The sequence below is a fragment of the Trichechus manatus genome, unplaced genomic scaffold (genome assembly GCF_000243295.1).
Source record: "Trichechus manatus latirostris isolate Lorelei unplaced genomic scaffold, TriManLat1.0 scaffold00175, whole genome shotgun sequence".
Lineage (NCBI taxonomy): Eukaryota > Metazoa > Chordata > Mammalia > Sirenia > Trichechidae > Trichechus > Trichechus manatus.
In genome coordinates, this window is record NW_004444111.1 from 4417941 (window position 1) to 4434238 (window position 16298).

At 34.8% G+C, this 16298-nt stretch overlaps 1 protein-coding gene across 2 annotated transcripts in view; it reads left to right on the top strand.

Annotated features, from left to right (window-relative positions):
• DSC1 (desmocollin 1) overlaps positions 1 to 11258 on the top strand; it is a 33263-nt gene extending 22005 nt beyond the window's left edge. The window contains exons 12-16 of one of the 2 annotated variants that reach the window (XM_004386895.2): positions 7043 to 7255; positions 7685 to 7927; positions 9244 to 9365; positions 9864 to 10118; positions 10967 to 11258. In XM_004386895.2, the coding sequence (XP_004386952.1) occupies positions 7043 to 7255; positions 7685 to 7927; positions 9244 to 9365; positions 9864 to 10118; positions 10967 to 11164 (1031 nt within the window). In that variant the 3' untranslated portion in view covers positions 11165 to 11258. Of the gene's footprint in view, positions 1 to 7042; positions 7256 to 7684; positions 7928 to 9243; positions 9366 to 9863; positions 10119 to 10835 lie in introns of both variants that reach the window. The other variant, XM_004386896.2, reaches the window with a different exon arrangement.
• Positions 11259 to 16298: the final 5040 nt, after the last annotated feature.

Below are 16298 nucleotides of genomic sequence, written 5' to 3' on the forward strand. Positions count from 1 at the left end.
GTGGCAAGGTGGTTGAGAGCTTGGCTGCTAACCAAAAGGTCGGCAGTTCAAATCCACCAGCTACTCCTTGAAACTCTATGGGGCGGTTCTACTCTGTCCTATAGGGTCGCTATGAGTCAGAATCGACTCCACGGCAGTGGGTATGGATTAGTGTTATATGCATTATAAAAATATACAAAATAGATACTAAAAGAAGACAATCAAAAATATAAATAGAGGTTACAATATTTAATTCTATCACACAAATTAATTACATACTCACTCATCTGGGGAAAATTGCCATAAATTAACTTAGATAAGCTTTTATGACAGACCCTATCCTTCTGACTGTCTGCCTAATCCAAGAAGTTTCCACCGTTTTTACCTACATACGCTGGGTGTTAGCTGATTTACCAATGCTGTAGTCTTTTTCTATAGAATCATTGAATTTCTTTAGAAGAAATGGGTGAGTGTATGAATAAATATATATCAAATCTCATGGAAATTAACAAAAATTGAAAGTAAGTAGTAAAAGTTTCCTGTTTATTCACTTCCCACCTTCATATTTTGATAATAAGATAAATAAAAAATGTTTTCTCATATATTACACCCCAGTTGTTTTCCTATAGCTTTAAAATAAAAGCCACATCTACTAAAGATGATTCTCTGACGAGAGAAAAAAGGTAAAATTAATGAAGTTCCTAGCTGCTTACAGTTGATAAGGGAAGGGCAAGCTAATATGTCTAACACATCTATCCCATTCAGATTTTTTCTTCCTCACTCAGCTTTGGTCTGTTCCTATTACCTTTGGTATGGGAACACTGTGTCTCAAGTCTTAATCAGTGAGACAACCAATAGGTTTTAAATAAATATTCCTATTTTGGTTTCAAAATATAAAATTTCCTCTGAAAGAAAACCTAGATGTGAATGTCATTGCTTAATCACATGTATGATCTTCCTTTCCTCTTCATACTTTTCACATATGTCTTAGTTATCTAGTGCCATTATAGCAGAAATACCACAAGTGGATGGCTTTAACAAAGATAAATTTATTCTCTCACAGTCTAGGAGGCTGTAAATCCGAATTCAGGGTGCCAGCTCCAACAGAAGGTTTTCTCTTTCTGTCAGCTCTGGGGAAAGGTCCTTGTCATCAATCTTCCCCTGGTCTAGGAGCTTCTCAGAATAGGTACTCGGTCCAAAAGACGTGTGCTCCTGGCTCTTCTTGCTTGGTAGTAATGGAGTCCCCCGTCTCTGCTCGCTTCTCCCTTTTATATCTTGAAAGAGACTGATTCAAGATACAACCTAATCTTGTAGATTCAGTCCTGCCTCATTAACATAACTGTCTCTAATTCTGCCTGAGTAACTTCATAGAGGTAGGATTTACAATGCATAGGAAAATCACATCAGATGACAAAATGGTGGACAATCATACAATACTGGGAATCATGGCCTAGTCAAGTTGACACACATTTTTTGGGGACACAATTCAATGCATAACAACATACTTTTAGTGTAGTTCTTTCAATATAGCTATAGGAAGGGGAAAAAAAAAACCTGCTAAAGAATGGGGAAAACATTAGTATAATCCTGATGATTTGCTGTTCTTTTACAAAGTTAAGTAAAGCTGAATGGGTTTAAGAGTACTATTATATTGTCAAACAAGGATTTATGTTTATTCATTTATTCCACAAATGTTGATTGTCTATTAAATTCCAAGTACTAGGCAAATTGTCATGGAAACTAGGATTCATAAGACAAAGCAAAATCCTCTCATGTTATCGGTTAAATATTTAGATTAGGTATTGAAATTATTATATTAAAGGATATTATATTCTCATAAGAGATTCTAATGGTATGAAAACTTTCTTACTCCATAAAGTAATGTATGGAAATCATCAGAAGTGGAGATCAGTTAATTGCTGCCCAGATTAAAAGATAAATGGAGAAAATTTCCCAGAAAAGTAGAGGCTTGATGAAAAGAAAATGAAATATTATTTGGAGAGAAGGAAAATATGGAGAACAAAAATATAAGAAATTAACTTTGTCTTTTGGTGCTAAAACACAACATCAGCACAATGATCGTAGTACAAGGAAATAAAAGCCAAAGTCTGAGCTCTATGAGTATACGTCACAAGGTCATGGGTAACTGGTGTACTCAAGAAGAAATAAAGATCAGGATGTTAGAAATTTTTAATGGAAGACCATATGATGACATGAAGATTTGTTTCCATGAATTTTAATCCATTAATACATACTTCCAACAACCAAATAAATAATTACTTATATTTGTGCATGAACATTTTGTTTTGATATTCATAAATATTTCTGTATAATGATCTAAGTATTCTAGCTTTCTTAGTACCTCATTTATTTCATTGTGTTTCTTTCGTTGATCCTCTTTTTCAGTCAGGCTGATTTCCTTGCTGTCACTATAGAAAGCATTATTTTATACACCCTCCACCTAGAAAAGCATTGTCTCTTCTGTTTGAAATTCAGGTCCCTCAGTGTCTTCAAATTAATGACAATCACAATTTCTGTGATTGTTCCCACTAGTCTCAATTCTTCTTGTAATACCTTGTAAGCATGCTTGCACTGGTAATAATATGTTAATTCTCATATTCATGCGTCTTCTATATAAAAGGGGGCCTTCATTTTTTCTAATGTACATTCTGTTACCCTAACTAGATTTTTTTTTTCTTTTTCTTTTGGTAAACCAACCCTTTATCAGGCATAGAATTTGGTATACGTTTGCTTAAAACAGATATTTGCCATCCCTTTATTTATTTGAGAGTCCCCAAAATCTCCAGGTCTAGGTTGTGATTTTCTCTGCCAAGAGCTTTGCAATTCCAAAGGTATAATTGGCTCTTGAACAATTCATTTTAATATAGAAAACTGACTTCAAAAGCTTAGAAAATGTTTTGTTATATTTGACTGTGCAAAAGTAATTTTCTTAAAATAAATATTTAAGGGTTGTCATGTGGGAGAAGTAAACATTTTGAAGGCATAGTCCAAAAAAAAACAAGCCATGAAAAAATCGTTGGAGAGTATTAGAAGGCATATTGTACTGTGACTTAATAAGAAAGAATCTAAGAATTTTCTAACAATTAAACTCTGTACATAGAGTTCTGATTCATAGTGACCCTATAGGACAGAGTAGAACTGCCCCATAGGGGTCTCAAGGAGCAGCTCGTGGATTCGAACTGCCAACCTTTTGGTTAGCAGCTGAGCTCTTAACCACTGCACCACTAGGGCTCTATCCGGTCCCTATGAGTCGGAATCAACTTGACAGTAATGGGTTTTTTAACAGGTTTGGTACACGGAGGGAGCCCTTGTGGCGCAAGTGGTTAAGCATTTGGCTGCTAACCAAAAGGTCGGCAGTTGGAATCCACAGGTCTTTCCTTGGAAACCCTATGGGGCAGTTCTACTCTGTCTATAGGGTCGCTATGAGTTGGAATCAACTCGACGGCAACAGGTTTGTTTTTGTTTGTTTGTTTTGGTACATGGAGTTGGAGTTCCCGGGTGGCACAAACAGTCGTTCTTGGCTGCTAACCAAAAGCCTGGATTTTTAAGCTCCCTCAGAGGCACTTTGAAAACAGGTCTGGCAAACTACTTCCGAAAAATCGGCCAATGAAAACCCTGTGGATCACAGTTCTACTTTGACACACTTGGGGTCACCATGAGTTGGAATCAACTCAACAGAACCTGGTTAACTAGTTGGAATTAGGTGACTCATAATGCAGTTAGTTATGGTTACTGAAAACATCTAAGTGGCAATAGGAAACTATTATTTTCAGAATCCTCGTTGTGAACATGTTGTGAATTTAGATTTTAGTTACCGTCCAAGATGTGCTTTCCACCTCTGAGTTTGTGGTATTCCTTACTCGCTGATGCTTGACATTTGTTGTGTGCTTAATTTAAAGTAAGATTTAGACGAAAACAAACGTGCCATTAGTTACCTTTTCACACTCTTCAACCATTACCAGTAATTATTTATTTTTGGTTCTATTTCCCAGAGATAAGGTGAAAACTTAACCTTTCGTAGTTTTAGAAGCCTATTATAATTTTATTTTCAGCTTTGGTCTTGATTATCATCAGATTAACGATTTCAAGCATCTTTCATTGTTTTTAACACCATCCTTAGAACAGAGACTATGATGGAAAAATAATAAGTTATGTGATAAATTTTAGTTGAATATAGGGTTAATAAGTGATGATATGCTTTCTGACAGATGGCATATTTCTTTTTAAAAATATTTTATTGTATTTTTGGTGGAAGTTTACACATCAAAGTAGGTTCTCATTTAATAATTTCTATATATTTTGCTCCCATTGCCGTGGAGTCGATTCTGACTAGAGTCGCTATGAGTCAGAATCGACTGGAGCACAACGGGTTTGTTTTGTTTTGTTTTTACATATGTATTGTTCAGTCATATTGGTTACATTTTTCAGCGTGCCAGCATTCCCATTATTTCCATTCTGGTTATTCTGTTTCCGTTAATCTAGCCTCCCTGCCCCCCTTACCTTCTCATCTTTGGTCTAGGGTAAATTTTTACCGTTTTGTTTCATTTAGACAATTATTTAAAGGAGCACAGTACTCATGGGTGTTATTTATTTTATGAACCAATTAGTAATTTGGCTGAAATGTCCTCCAGGATGGTTTGAGTTCCAAGTTCAAAGGGTATTCCAGGATAGATGCCGTATTTCTTTCAGATTTTTAAAGTGTGATTTCTCTCAATTTTTTCCATAGAGAAAAACTACTCTCTCCTTAAATTTTAAAAAGTAAAATCAGAGCACACATGTTGACTCATGTGTAGAGACTATAACTACATTTCTCAATAAAAAAAAAAGCTTTCTTTTCACATTACTCACTTCTTTGTTAGTTTGCTAATTTTGAAGTTGTTACTTGTATTCAGAGTTATTTACAAATTTCTGGAAGTCTCAAAATATTAATATTCTATTATGTATTTCTTCTTATAAGATCAATATCTCTTTTCTCTTTCTACCTATTTTAAAACTTGTTCAGATAGACTAGTTTTTAAGTAGCTTATACGGTAGTTACCACATATAAGTAATTGATTTAAAAGTCACTTTGAATAAATCTGTTTTTTTGCTTATTCAACAGAAAAAAAATTTCCATGATATTTACGACATGATCCAGCTTGTGTTATTTCAAGCTAAAAAGAAAAAATGAATTATATTTGCATATGATTTATTAGTAGTCTTTATGATAAATTTAACATCTATGTTTCAAAATTTAGACAAGTGTTCCAAACAAAAAAAGGGAAATTTCATCAATTAAATAATTAAATAATCTGTTTATTTTGGTTTTCAAATCTTATCACTTCTTGTAGTTTATTACCCTATCACAAATGGTAGAATTTGAGCATATTTTTGAACCTCATTCTCTCTGAAATACAAATAAAGGGCACTATTTTAACTAAAAATATTTATTGAGACTGAAGTGTGAAGAGTTAGGCCAGTAATAGTGGCACTGTAGAGATTAGTTAAGCGTTACTATTCTTGCAAACATCTCAACTAAATGAGGGTGGGGGTGCAAACTAATTTCCTGGTTTATTCAATTAAATTTTTGCAAAATATAAATATAATAACTGCATTATGTTCAATGCGTTAATATTAAACTATAAATTAAGCAAGAAATATGAGGCAGATCACTGGGCTTTCAAGATGATAAGACTCAGATCTTGCTATTAAACTGTGCACAGTGTAGTGTGAGGGCCAAGTATGAACAGTGTTTTGAGAAGTCAAAGGAGACAAATGGCTACCATTGTCTGGAGATGTCACATCAACTTATATGAGGAGGTGACATATGAACAGATTTTAGGAGGTTTTGCCAGACAGAGAAGAAGAAGTAAGTATTCCTGGCAGTGGCAACTCTACTGGAAGGGAAGCATTTAATGGTTTCATGAGATTTTTTTTTTCCCAGTTTTTCCTCTTGCTTTTTCAGAAATGCCTTTTTTCCTTCAATTCATTTTATTTTTTGTTGTTGCTGTTGAGAATATACACAACAGAACATACACCAATTTAACAATTTCTACATGTACAATTCAGCGACATTGATTACATTCTTCCAGTTGTACAACCATTCTCACCCTCTTTTTCCTAACTGTCCTCCTCCATTAACATAAACTCGTTGTTCCCTATTCCCATCTAATCTTTCGAGTTGCTGTTGTCAATTTGATCCCACATAAATAGTTCTTAAAAGACCACAGTGCTCAAGGCAGACATTCTTTACTAGTTAATCTAAACTATTGTTTGGTTTTAAGACTTCAGAGGATACTTCGGTTTAAGGTTTAAAGATTACCTCAGGGCAATAGTTTTAGGGGTTTGTCAAGTGGGTGAAGAAAAGGGTCAGGGGAAGAAGTCAAGAAACAATGTAGAGGAATGTAAAATCTTTGTATTCTAAGGCTAAGTATATGCTCTTCATATAGAAAGAAGATGTAAGAAATCCATTTCTTTTTTTAATTATTGTAAAAATATAGGTAACACAACATTTGCCAATTCAACATTTTTCATTTGTACAGTTCAGTGAAACCAATTACATCAATAATGCTGTGAAACCATCAGCAACATTCACTGTCATATTTTCCATCCCCATAAACAGAAGCTGGGTGCTAGCTAAACAAAGATTCCCCTTTCCCCTTCCCTTCTGCCCCTAGTAACCAGTGGTAAACTCTTATCCCTATACATTTGCCTATTCTAAGGGTTTTATATTAGTGAGGTCATACAATACTTGTCCTTTTGTGATTGACTTATTCCTGATTATTCTATAGTGACATTACTTATAATCTCATACTTTTTAGTTGTGAAAAAGAAAACAAATAAACAAACCCAAGAGATCATGTGATCCAGCCCCCAGTCTTCAAGGAAGAGTGAGAGGTCATTATTCTGTTCTTGTAGCAATCATGTCTGAGATGTGGGAAGTGTGTGTGCTGATCTAAGTTCAGGAATTTAGTAGAAAGCAGATGTCAATTATACATTTCAGAGTTGTAGAAAACAGATAAAATTTTAAGCCAATTAATAACCTATTTGTTATTTTCCTTAGATGGTAGATCTTGCACTGGAACGTTAGTAGTTCTTTTGGAAGATGATAATGATCACGCACCACAAATTACTGAAGAGTTGACAATTTGTCATACGGATAAAGACTTTGCTGTTTTGAAACCTGTAGATCCAGATGGGCCTGATAATGGTTCACCATTTCAATTCCATTTAGATAATTTTGCCAGCAAATTCTGGACTTTAGAATCAAAGGATGGTATGTAATTATGCTAAATTTTGTAGTCAACAGGAGCTCAAGATGACTGATGGTCTTGACTTTCACCTTAGTTCATCATAATAAATAAATATTTTAAGAAATTATTTCAATGATTCTAAAAGAAACAAAAGATAATATCTTGCTTTTTTATAGCAATGATTATATTTCTCTTTGCTGAGACCCTTGTTCCAAGTATCTTTTAAGAAAACATGACTCTATGTTAAGATAGACTAACACGAAGTGTAAAGCTACATTAATTTTTTTCCTGCTTTTCTAAGAAATCAATATCATTTTTAAGACAGAAAAATGAACCACTAGAGTGTTTCTTCTAAGCTAATTGTTTGTTTTGTTTTTCTGAGAACACAGAGTAGGAATAGCATTGCTACTGAAAGATCATATCAATATGTATTTTGTCTTTTATCTCCCTAGGTAAAACTGCCATTCTTCGTGAAAAGGAGCCTCTTGATTATGGCTATTATTCTCTGCCTATCGTAATAAAAGATAGACATGGTTTGTCTGCAGAACACTTATTATCAGTGAGAGTATGTGACTGCACAACTCCATCTGATTGTACAATGCCTGCGAAAAAGCAGAGAGATATTAAGACGTCAAATATCATACTTGGAAAATGGGCTATTCTTGCCATGGTGTTGGGTTCTACGTTGTTGTTATGTAAGTATAACTATCCGTAATATGTTGACCGAAGTTCTAGCTATTAGTTTTTTAAAATATATGATAGTTCGTTATATCAATGGGATTTGCAGCCTTTGGTAAAAATGTACCTTTAAAAAATTTTGTACCTACTATATAACTTGGAGTTCTGAGTCTGAGAAGAAGAAAAATATCAGTTAAGAGTAGATTAAACTTAAAGTAAGTTGCAGAAGTTGTAGCCTCAGCTCTTAAAATAATTAGCTGTGAGATGTTGGGTAAATCATTTCCTATGCTTTGAGTTCATTTTTCCATTGCAAACTGAAGAGGTTGGACAAGATTGTTAAGATTATATATAAAATATTATAGTCTTTCAACTAGCCAAATTTATGTAGAGAATTCATAACAAGAATTAGTAAAAACTAGGTAACTCCAAAATTTGCTTAGATGTTTATGATCAATGTTATTAATGAACACAAAAAAGTGATTTAGCATACATCTTAAGACTCCAATGAGTGGAAAATGGTTATATGGTGGGCCACTGAGAAAAAATAATGCACGCAAAGGTTGCTAATATTTTGCATTCTGCACTGTTATTGGAGATGCAAAAGTAATGGAAAGTATGGCCATAGACATTTTATAATCTATTTGATTACACAAAAGCCATTTGTATTTACAAAAGGTTTTCATAGCCTTTACTGTGTCCTAATTCATTGATTGGAGTTTCAGGTATAAACTGGATGTTCCTCTTAGCACTGTATTAGTTGATACACACTTTCAAAGCCGGACACTCGTTTATGTAATTGCTTTTCTTGTTTGCATTTACGCCTAAGGTTGTTTATTTTGTGGTAATAAAGCTATTGGAGTGTGTTCTGTATAATCTTAAGTACCAATAATACCAACTTGTGGTGTGTCTTATTGAGGAATAGAAAATTAGAGCATAGGATAGACAATAGGAGAGACAGGGCTGCCTGACAACTCAAACTTCTGACAAATAAAGTTACTATTTCGGTGTGAAGGAAATAAGAGAAACAAAAATTAATTCCGGACCTGGGAAGGGAAACTATTAATAAATTATGCTCACTTTATCCATCTTACTTTAAATTGATATGTATCTTATGTAGCCTAATGACATAATCTCCTTGAGACAGGGATCATCTATGTATTAATCCATTTGCTAATATTCTGTTTTAAATTTTATGACCCAAGTGATCTTAATTTATTAAAAGAATTTTTAAAAGTTCTATGAAGGAACTTTAGAAAATCATATAATTCAAATGATTTAATATATACCAGCCAGAAAATAAATATTATCTTACTTCAATCTTTTTATATTTTAGGTGTTCTCTTTACATGTTTCTGGGTCACTGCTAAGAGGGCAGAAAAACAATGTTTTCCTGAAGATAGGGCCCAGCAAAATTTAATTGTATCAAATACTGAAGGACCTGGAGAAGAAGTGATGGTAAATTGAATTTCACTTTTATTTGAAATTGTGTGGTGCTCCAACGATGACGGTTTGATTATAGCATCGTAATAAAAACCAAAACCAAACCGGTTGCTGTCGAATCGATTCCAGCAACTCTACAGGACAGAGTAGAACTGTCCCATAGGGTTTCTAAGGAGCGGCTGGTGGATTCAAACAGCAACATTTTGGATAGCAGCTGAGTGCTTATCCATCGCACCACCAGGGCTCCAGTATCATAACAGTAATAATAATAATAATGACTAATGTTCATTGAGCACTTATTATGCCAAGCAGAGTGCTAAGTGCCTTGCATATGCTAATTCATTTAAACATCACAATCATGTGACAGGGGTACTGTTATTATCCACATTTTATGTATGGAGAACTAAGAGTCATTGCAGTTAAATGATTTGCACATGGTGGGAAAAAAAATGAAAGTGTATTCTTTGTTTCAATTTGATTCATTCTTTTTATAACTCTTACTTTATTTTTTAGGAGGCAAATATTCGACTTCCCACACAGACTTCCAATGTTTGTGACACAAGCGTGTCTGTTGGCACCCTTGGTGGCCAGGGAGTCAAAACACAGCAAAGTTTTGAGATGGTTAAAGGAGGCTACACTTTGGAGTCCAACAAAGGAGGTGGACACCAAACCTTGGAGTCCAACAAGGGAGTAGGTCAGGGCGTAACGGACTCTGGCAGATACGCATACACAGACTGGCATAGTTTTACCCAACCTCGTCTTGGTGAAGTAAGTTCCAATGTCTTCAAGTTTGTATTATATGAAAGTTAAATACTATTTATAAATCAGGGTTTCCCAAAAGTTTTACTGCTCCTACACCTGGAGCTCATCACCTTCATGTCAAATTATTATATATGTGGGTGTTAGGTTCAAACTCAAAGAGAAAAATGATCTCATATATTTCAATTTTAAGAATCAGGTTTATAAACCATTACTCAGGAGTAGCATACGTAGATGTGCTTAGGGTGGATAGTTTCTTCTCCCCACATTATCAGGAAGACCATCTGGAGTGATGTATTTGTTACAGAGTAACAAGTAGATCATAAATTACTAGCATTTTTGTAGTGCTCTTGAGTCCTCTACGTGGTCATGAAGTTTTGACTATCAAAATTGCCAGATAGACCGTTAAAATTATATTTTGGGTTTTTAACTCCTAGTTTTGTTTTATGTTCAGATTAATCAATATAGGTTAACATAGGCCAGCTACATAATTGTGTAAAAACATAAGAATCATAGCTTATATTGCTTCCCCAAATATGTGAAGATGTTTTAGAGGTAAACTTCAACTACAGAAGTCTTACGTTCAAATGGAAAATTTTAAGTTAGTTGTGTGATATATGTGCAGCTTCAGTTTTCATAAATGTGTTCACTAGGTGCATATACTTATTTGCTATATCTTAAGAATGAATATAATACAGACCAATCATGTGCATTTTTTATATGTAGGAATCCATTAGAGGACACACTCTGGTTAAAAATTAAACAGTAAAAGGTAAATCAAAAGACATTATTTTTATGCTAATATGTTTAAGTGTTTTTAAAAAAATAATAATAAAATGTGCTCTTTTTTGATACAGAAGGTGTATCTGTGTGGACAGGCTGAGGAGCATAAGCATTCTGAAGACTACGTTCGTTCATTTAATTATGAAGGAAAAGGGTCCGTGGCTGGTTCGGTTGGCTGCTGCAGTGATCGGCAAGAAGAAGAGGGGCTTGCATTTCTAGATCATCTGGAACCCAAATTTAGGACATTAGCAAAGACATGTGTAAAACAGTAAACATGTCTTCATTGGAGTAACATCTGTAAATGGATATGTGGGATTTTATCGAATGTAAAATGATAGCAGCATCTGCTAATGTTTTTGTTTATTGGAGGCAAACTTCGAGTCATGTATAGACAAAGCTATTATAAATAGGAGGCGCCCCTAAATTTTCCTAGTTCTAATATAACTTCAATGTTTTCTATACAAAAAGGTTTAGTTTGTTAATTTTCTTTTATATACATGTATATATTTCCCGTTTCAGGACTGTACTCTGTGCTTTCTTGTACCTTCTAATTGAAGACTTAGACATTCATAACTATGTCAAAGCTATTCTTATAACTCCTTGAAAACTTATGTTACTATGTTTCTATGGAAGAGTATGTGGGAGAGCTGGGTATTGTGGAGGCTAATTAAAAGTGAATTTTCATTTCAGATGTGCAAATTAAATATTTTCTTCAAAACCTTGGGAAGAATCGTTTCTTTGGTGCCAGAGAATTGCTTTCTCTCTAATTGAATGGCTCTGCATTGAAGGAATTTTAAGTATTCTTAGATGTAGTCTTTGGTTTGGTGAATGAAAGCCACATTCTCACTACATTTTTCACCCTGCGGAGATGTTCCCAGTACTGACTTTTTTTCAGGAGCCTCAGAGCTCAGTGCTTGGCTCTCTTCTGTCGTGAGTGAAATAATCTATTTTGGTAATGCAATTTCTGTTGTCTGATGTACACAATGTTGTACATGGAAAATGATACGAGTTTTGATATGTGAGAATACTATGTTATAAATTTGGAGATACGTCATAATATCACAATAAGTTATTTTCTTGAATGCAGGTGTAGAATGCTTTCTGAGCAATTAAATGATATCCTTAGCTCCCAAATTAACTTACACGTGTTTGTTTGTTTCTTCATATTTTTCTTATACTTGCTTAAGTGTGGAAGAGACAATTAATATCTGAACATAAAGTACAATTAATTGCCTAGTGGATTTCTCAGTCAACAAGGGAAGATACTATAAAAGCATTAAAAGGATTTAAAGTGTGGGGAATTAACTTGTATTAAGCAGCTTTGGCTATTTAAAATATATTCCAAATATCGTTTACTCATGGAGGAACTATGACTGTCTTTTGTCTTAGTTGAGCAATTTAAAGTCATTCTCTACTTAAACGCAAAATAAAATGTTAATTTTATGATGGATGAAACTCATGAAACTCTATCAGACTGTTTACAAATTCCATCTGTTAATAAAACATTATATCTTATGAATTTATTTCATGTAAGTTGTCAGTTAATTAATTGTCAATAAGTTAACAGCTATGATTTTTTTTTTCTGTACTTAAAACTATGGTAAGAGAAAAATCTACAATTAAATTTTTCCTTCTCTTGATTTAGGTCACAAACTATTTCATGTGAAAAAATTTCATGGGAACACCAAGATAGGTGAAAATTGATATAATTATTATAAATGTGCTTCATTAAATGCTTTCTTAAGCTTATTGAGCTTTTAATCTCTCCTAAATTTATTAAAAATATTTTATAAATCTTGTTATCTCTGCATAAGTTTACTTGCAGAAAATGTCATATGCTATGCTACTTGGAATATGTTCAGAATAAATGTTTTAAAGGTGAGGGTTTTTTAATGAGAAACTAATTTGCTCTGTAAACTTTCACCTAAATCACAATTAAAAAAAAAAAAACAGATGAGGATTTTTATTATCACAGTAACGTGATACAAACTCCCTTTTCATAGTCTGTTAGTTGTAAGTCCTGTGCTAATTGAAAAATCTAAATGAAATTAGACTAAAGAAACAAACAATGTATTACTGCATCTTTCTAATCTCTTTTATTTGCCTTTCTAAAAAACCTGAAGCAATGTTGTATTTGCCCAGATATTGAAAAGAAAAAAAAAGTACAGCAGGAGAAAGCATAACTAAGAATAGATGGGCCCTTTTATGTTTCATAGGGCCCAATAAAATGAAGTGAGCATAATTTTTTTTAAACTCTTTGAAAGGGTAGTGTTTCACAAAAAATAAAAACTGAACATAAATGACCTCAAATTCTTATTGCAAACAATAAAACAATAATTACTTTCAAATATATACAAATAAACTAAGTGTATAAAAAACCTTATAAAAACAAATGTGCCAAGTTTATTTATAATAAACAACTTTTGTGACGATAAATCAAGTGATTTTACAATCCCTAATTCTTAATGTAAATTTTTTGCTCAATAGGAGTAAAATGTCATTTGATAAAACCAAACTACAGAGTTGAAAGTTATTTAGTTCATAACTTTAGAGAGAGAAAGATGAAAAACAAATATGGCCTTCCATTGGTCTGGATTTGTTCTAAGACTATATAGGATTTCAAAATCTTTTTAAATTTATTCTCCCACGTGTAGCAACTAATACCTATAATTATGAAGTTTTCACTTGTCCATGGTTAGAGTATTTTAAATAATATAAAGTGGAATCATTAATATTAAAAAGAAATGTCAAGGCTTCTTTTCAGAGATGTGCAATTTTACCTGGGTGGTGCAAACAGTTAAGCACTCGACTACTAGCCGAAAGGTTGGCAGTTCAAATCCACTCAGAGGTACCTCAGAAGACAGGCCTGGTGATCTGTTTTTAAAAGATCACAGCTTTGAAAACATTATGGAGCAGTTCTAGTCTGCACACATAGGATCACCAACAGTTGGAATCCACTTGACGGCAATTGACAAGAACAGAGTTATTTTCTAGCAGGTATAGCTGGAGCAAGCAGCCCTGGTGGCACAGCGGTTAAGAGCTTAGGCTGCTAACCAAAAAGGTCAGCAGTTCCAATCCACCAGCCGCTCCTTGGAAACCTTCTAGGGCAGTTCTACTCTGTCCTATGGGGTGGCTATGAGTCGTAACTGACTTGACGGCAATGGGTTTGGGGTTTTTTGGGTATAGTTCAAGAAAGGAGCCCTGGTGGCACGGTGGTTAAAATGCTCGGCTGCATTGAAAATACCTGGAAAAGTCGGCAGTTTGAACCCACCAGCTCCTCCACGGGAGAAAGATGTGGCAGTTTGTGGCAGTCTGCTTCTGTCAAGATTATAGCCTTGGAAACCCTACGGGCAGTTATACTCTATCCTATAGAGTCACTGTGAGTCAGAATCGACTTGAGGACAATAGGGGTTTTTGGTTTTACAGTTCAAGAAGAACCAAAAGAATCCCTGTTGGCCAAAGTGGAAATGAAAGAATTGCCTTGTTTTAGCTTTGCCTTTTCTGAAATATTTAGAAAACTTATGAATTAACGGGTAGATGATATTTATACAGTTCAGAGTCTCCCTTAAAAGCCAAATTCGCAAAAACATTATAGGCATAGTATCTCTCCTACAAGGATACCATACTGATCTAATCCTACCATATTTCTCACCACTTTGAGATCCATACTCTAAATTTCTAAACCAGTGGTTTTCAAACCATGATTCCTAGACCAGTAGCATCAGCATCACCTGGGAACTTGTTAGAAACGCAAATTTTGGGGTCCTTCCCTCCCCCAGGTCTCCTAGCCAGAAACTCTCGAGTGGGGCCAAGCAATTTGTGTTTTAACAAGCCCTCCAGGTATTTCTGATGCACGCTCCAGTTTGAGAATGCCTGCTCTGATGGTATCCGTCACCTCAGTACCTAGCTCTTTGACAGTGTTGTCTGCAGATCAGCAACATCAATCATCACCCGAGAGCTTGTTAGAAAAGCAGCTTCTCAGGCCCCACCCTAGACCTCTTGACTCAAAATCTGTATTTTGACCAGATTCTCCAGGAGATCCATATGCATCTGAAACTTTGAGAAGCACTGCATAGATGATCAGATGACTGGACAAGCAGTGAAAGCTAAAAGGCAAGTGAACGACACAATTAGCCAATTAGCAGAATGAACACCAAAAATAGCCTCAGGAAGCAGTTCCATAGCAGCAATACAGTACTTAAAATTTGTCCTAGCTCAGCTGGTGACCCAAATTCCAGACCTTTTCTCACTACCCATAAAGCAACAAACCTCACCCCTCTCAATTTTTATGTACCATGATCATTGAATCTCTATAAACTTGTAACAGGGCCATATATTGGACGGTATACAGCAACACACAATTTAACCAAATTTAGGTAAAGGATACATACATTCATTGTCACTTTATTTACTTCATTTATTTTGCCCTGGTAACATGGTGGTTGAAGCCCTGGTGGCACAGTGTTAAGAGTTCGTCTGTTAACCAAAAGGTCAGCAGTTTGAATCCATCAGGTTCTCCTTGGAAACCGTCTGGGGCAGTTCTACTCTGACCTATAGGGTCGCTATGAGTCTGAATCGACTCAATGGCAGTGGGTGGATATTTTGCTAACCCATAATTAAGAAAAATCACATTTTGATATTAGTTGTTTTTGGTCAGACCTATCCAACAAATTTGCCAAATTATGCTTAAAAACCAACCTGAATAACCCCGATAGCTTTAGTAACAACGCCCGTTAAAAACGGAGATAATTTTAACAAATAGGTATCTCCATGTAGTCTTTTCTTAAAGGGCCTGCTTATAATTATGCACATTTTTTGAGGTTTTATTTTTGTGGGTGTAGCTGCCTTCAAGTGTCATAGTTGTGGCTGAGAAACTGTCTACACCAGTTGTGGTGCGTTATATAACCGTGTTCTATCACGATTGTTCCTTTTTATTTCAGACTGTGAAATCAGGTAGAAGAAAAATAAGACAAGTTTCCAGAGTTGTTTTAATATTAAATATATTTAAAATTAAATGTTAAGAGGAAACTCGCCACTGAAAAACACAAGTCCCTTGATATTTTGAAGGGGTCATGTCAGAGACCACGGGCTATCTACCAACTATCCTCTCAACCTTTTCTTTCTTAAAGACGAAGCTCAGATTTCATTCAGGATGGCGATGTGTGTAACTATTGTTGCTGATATCTGCTACAGAGTCAGCCCCTGACTCATGGATATCCCATGCACAACAGAACTAAATCTAAACGCTGCTCGGTCCTGTGCCACCCCCATTATCCGTTATGGATCAGACCGTTGTGATGCATAGGGTTTTCATTGGCTGATATGCCTAAGTAGATCACAGGCCTTTCTTTCTAGACCGTCTTAGCCTGGAAGTTCCGCTGAAAACTGTTCAGCATCATAGCAACA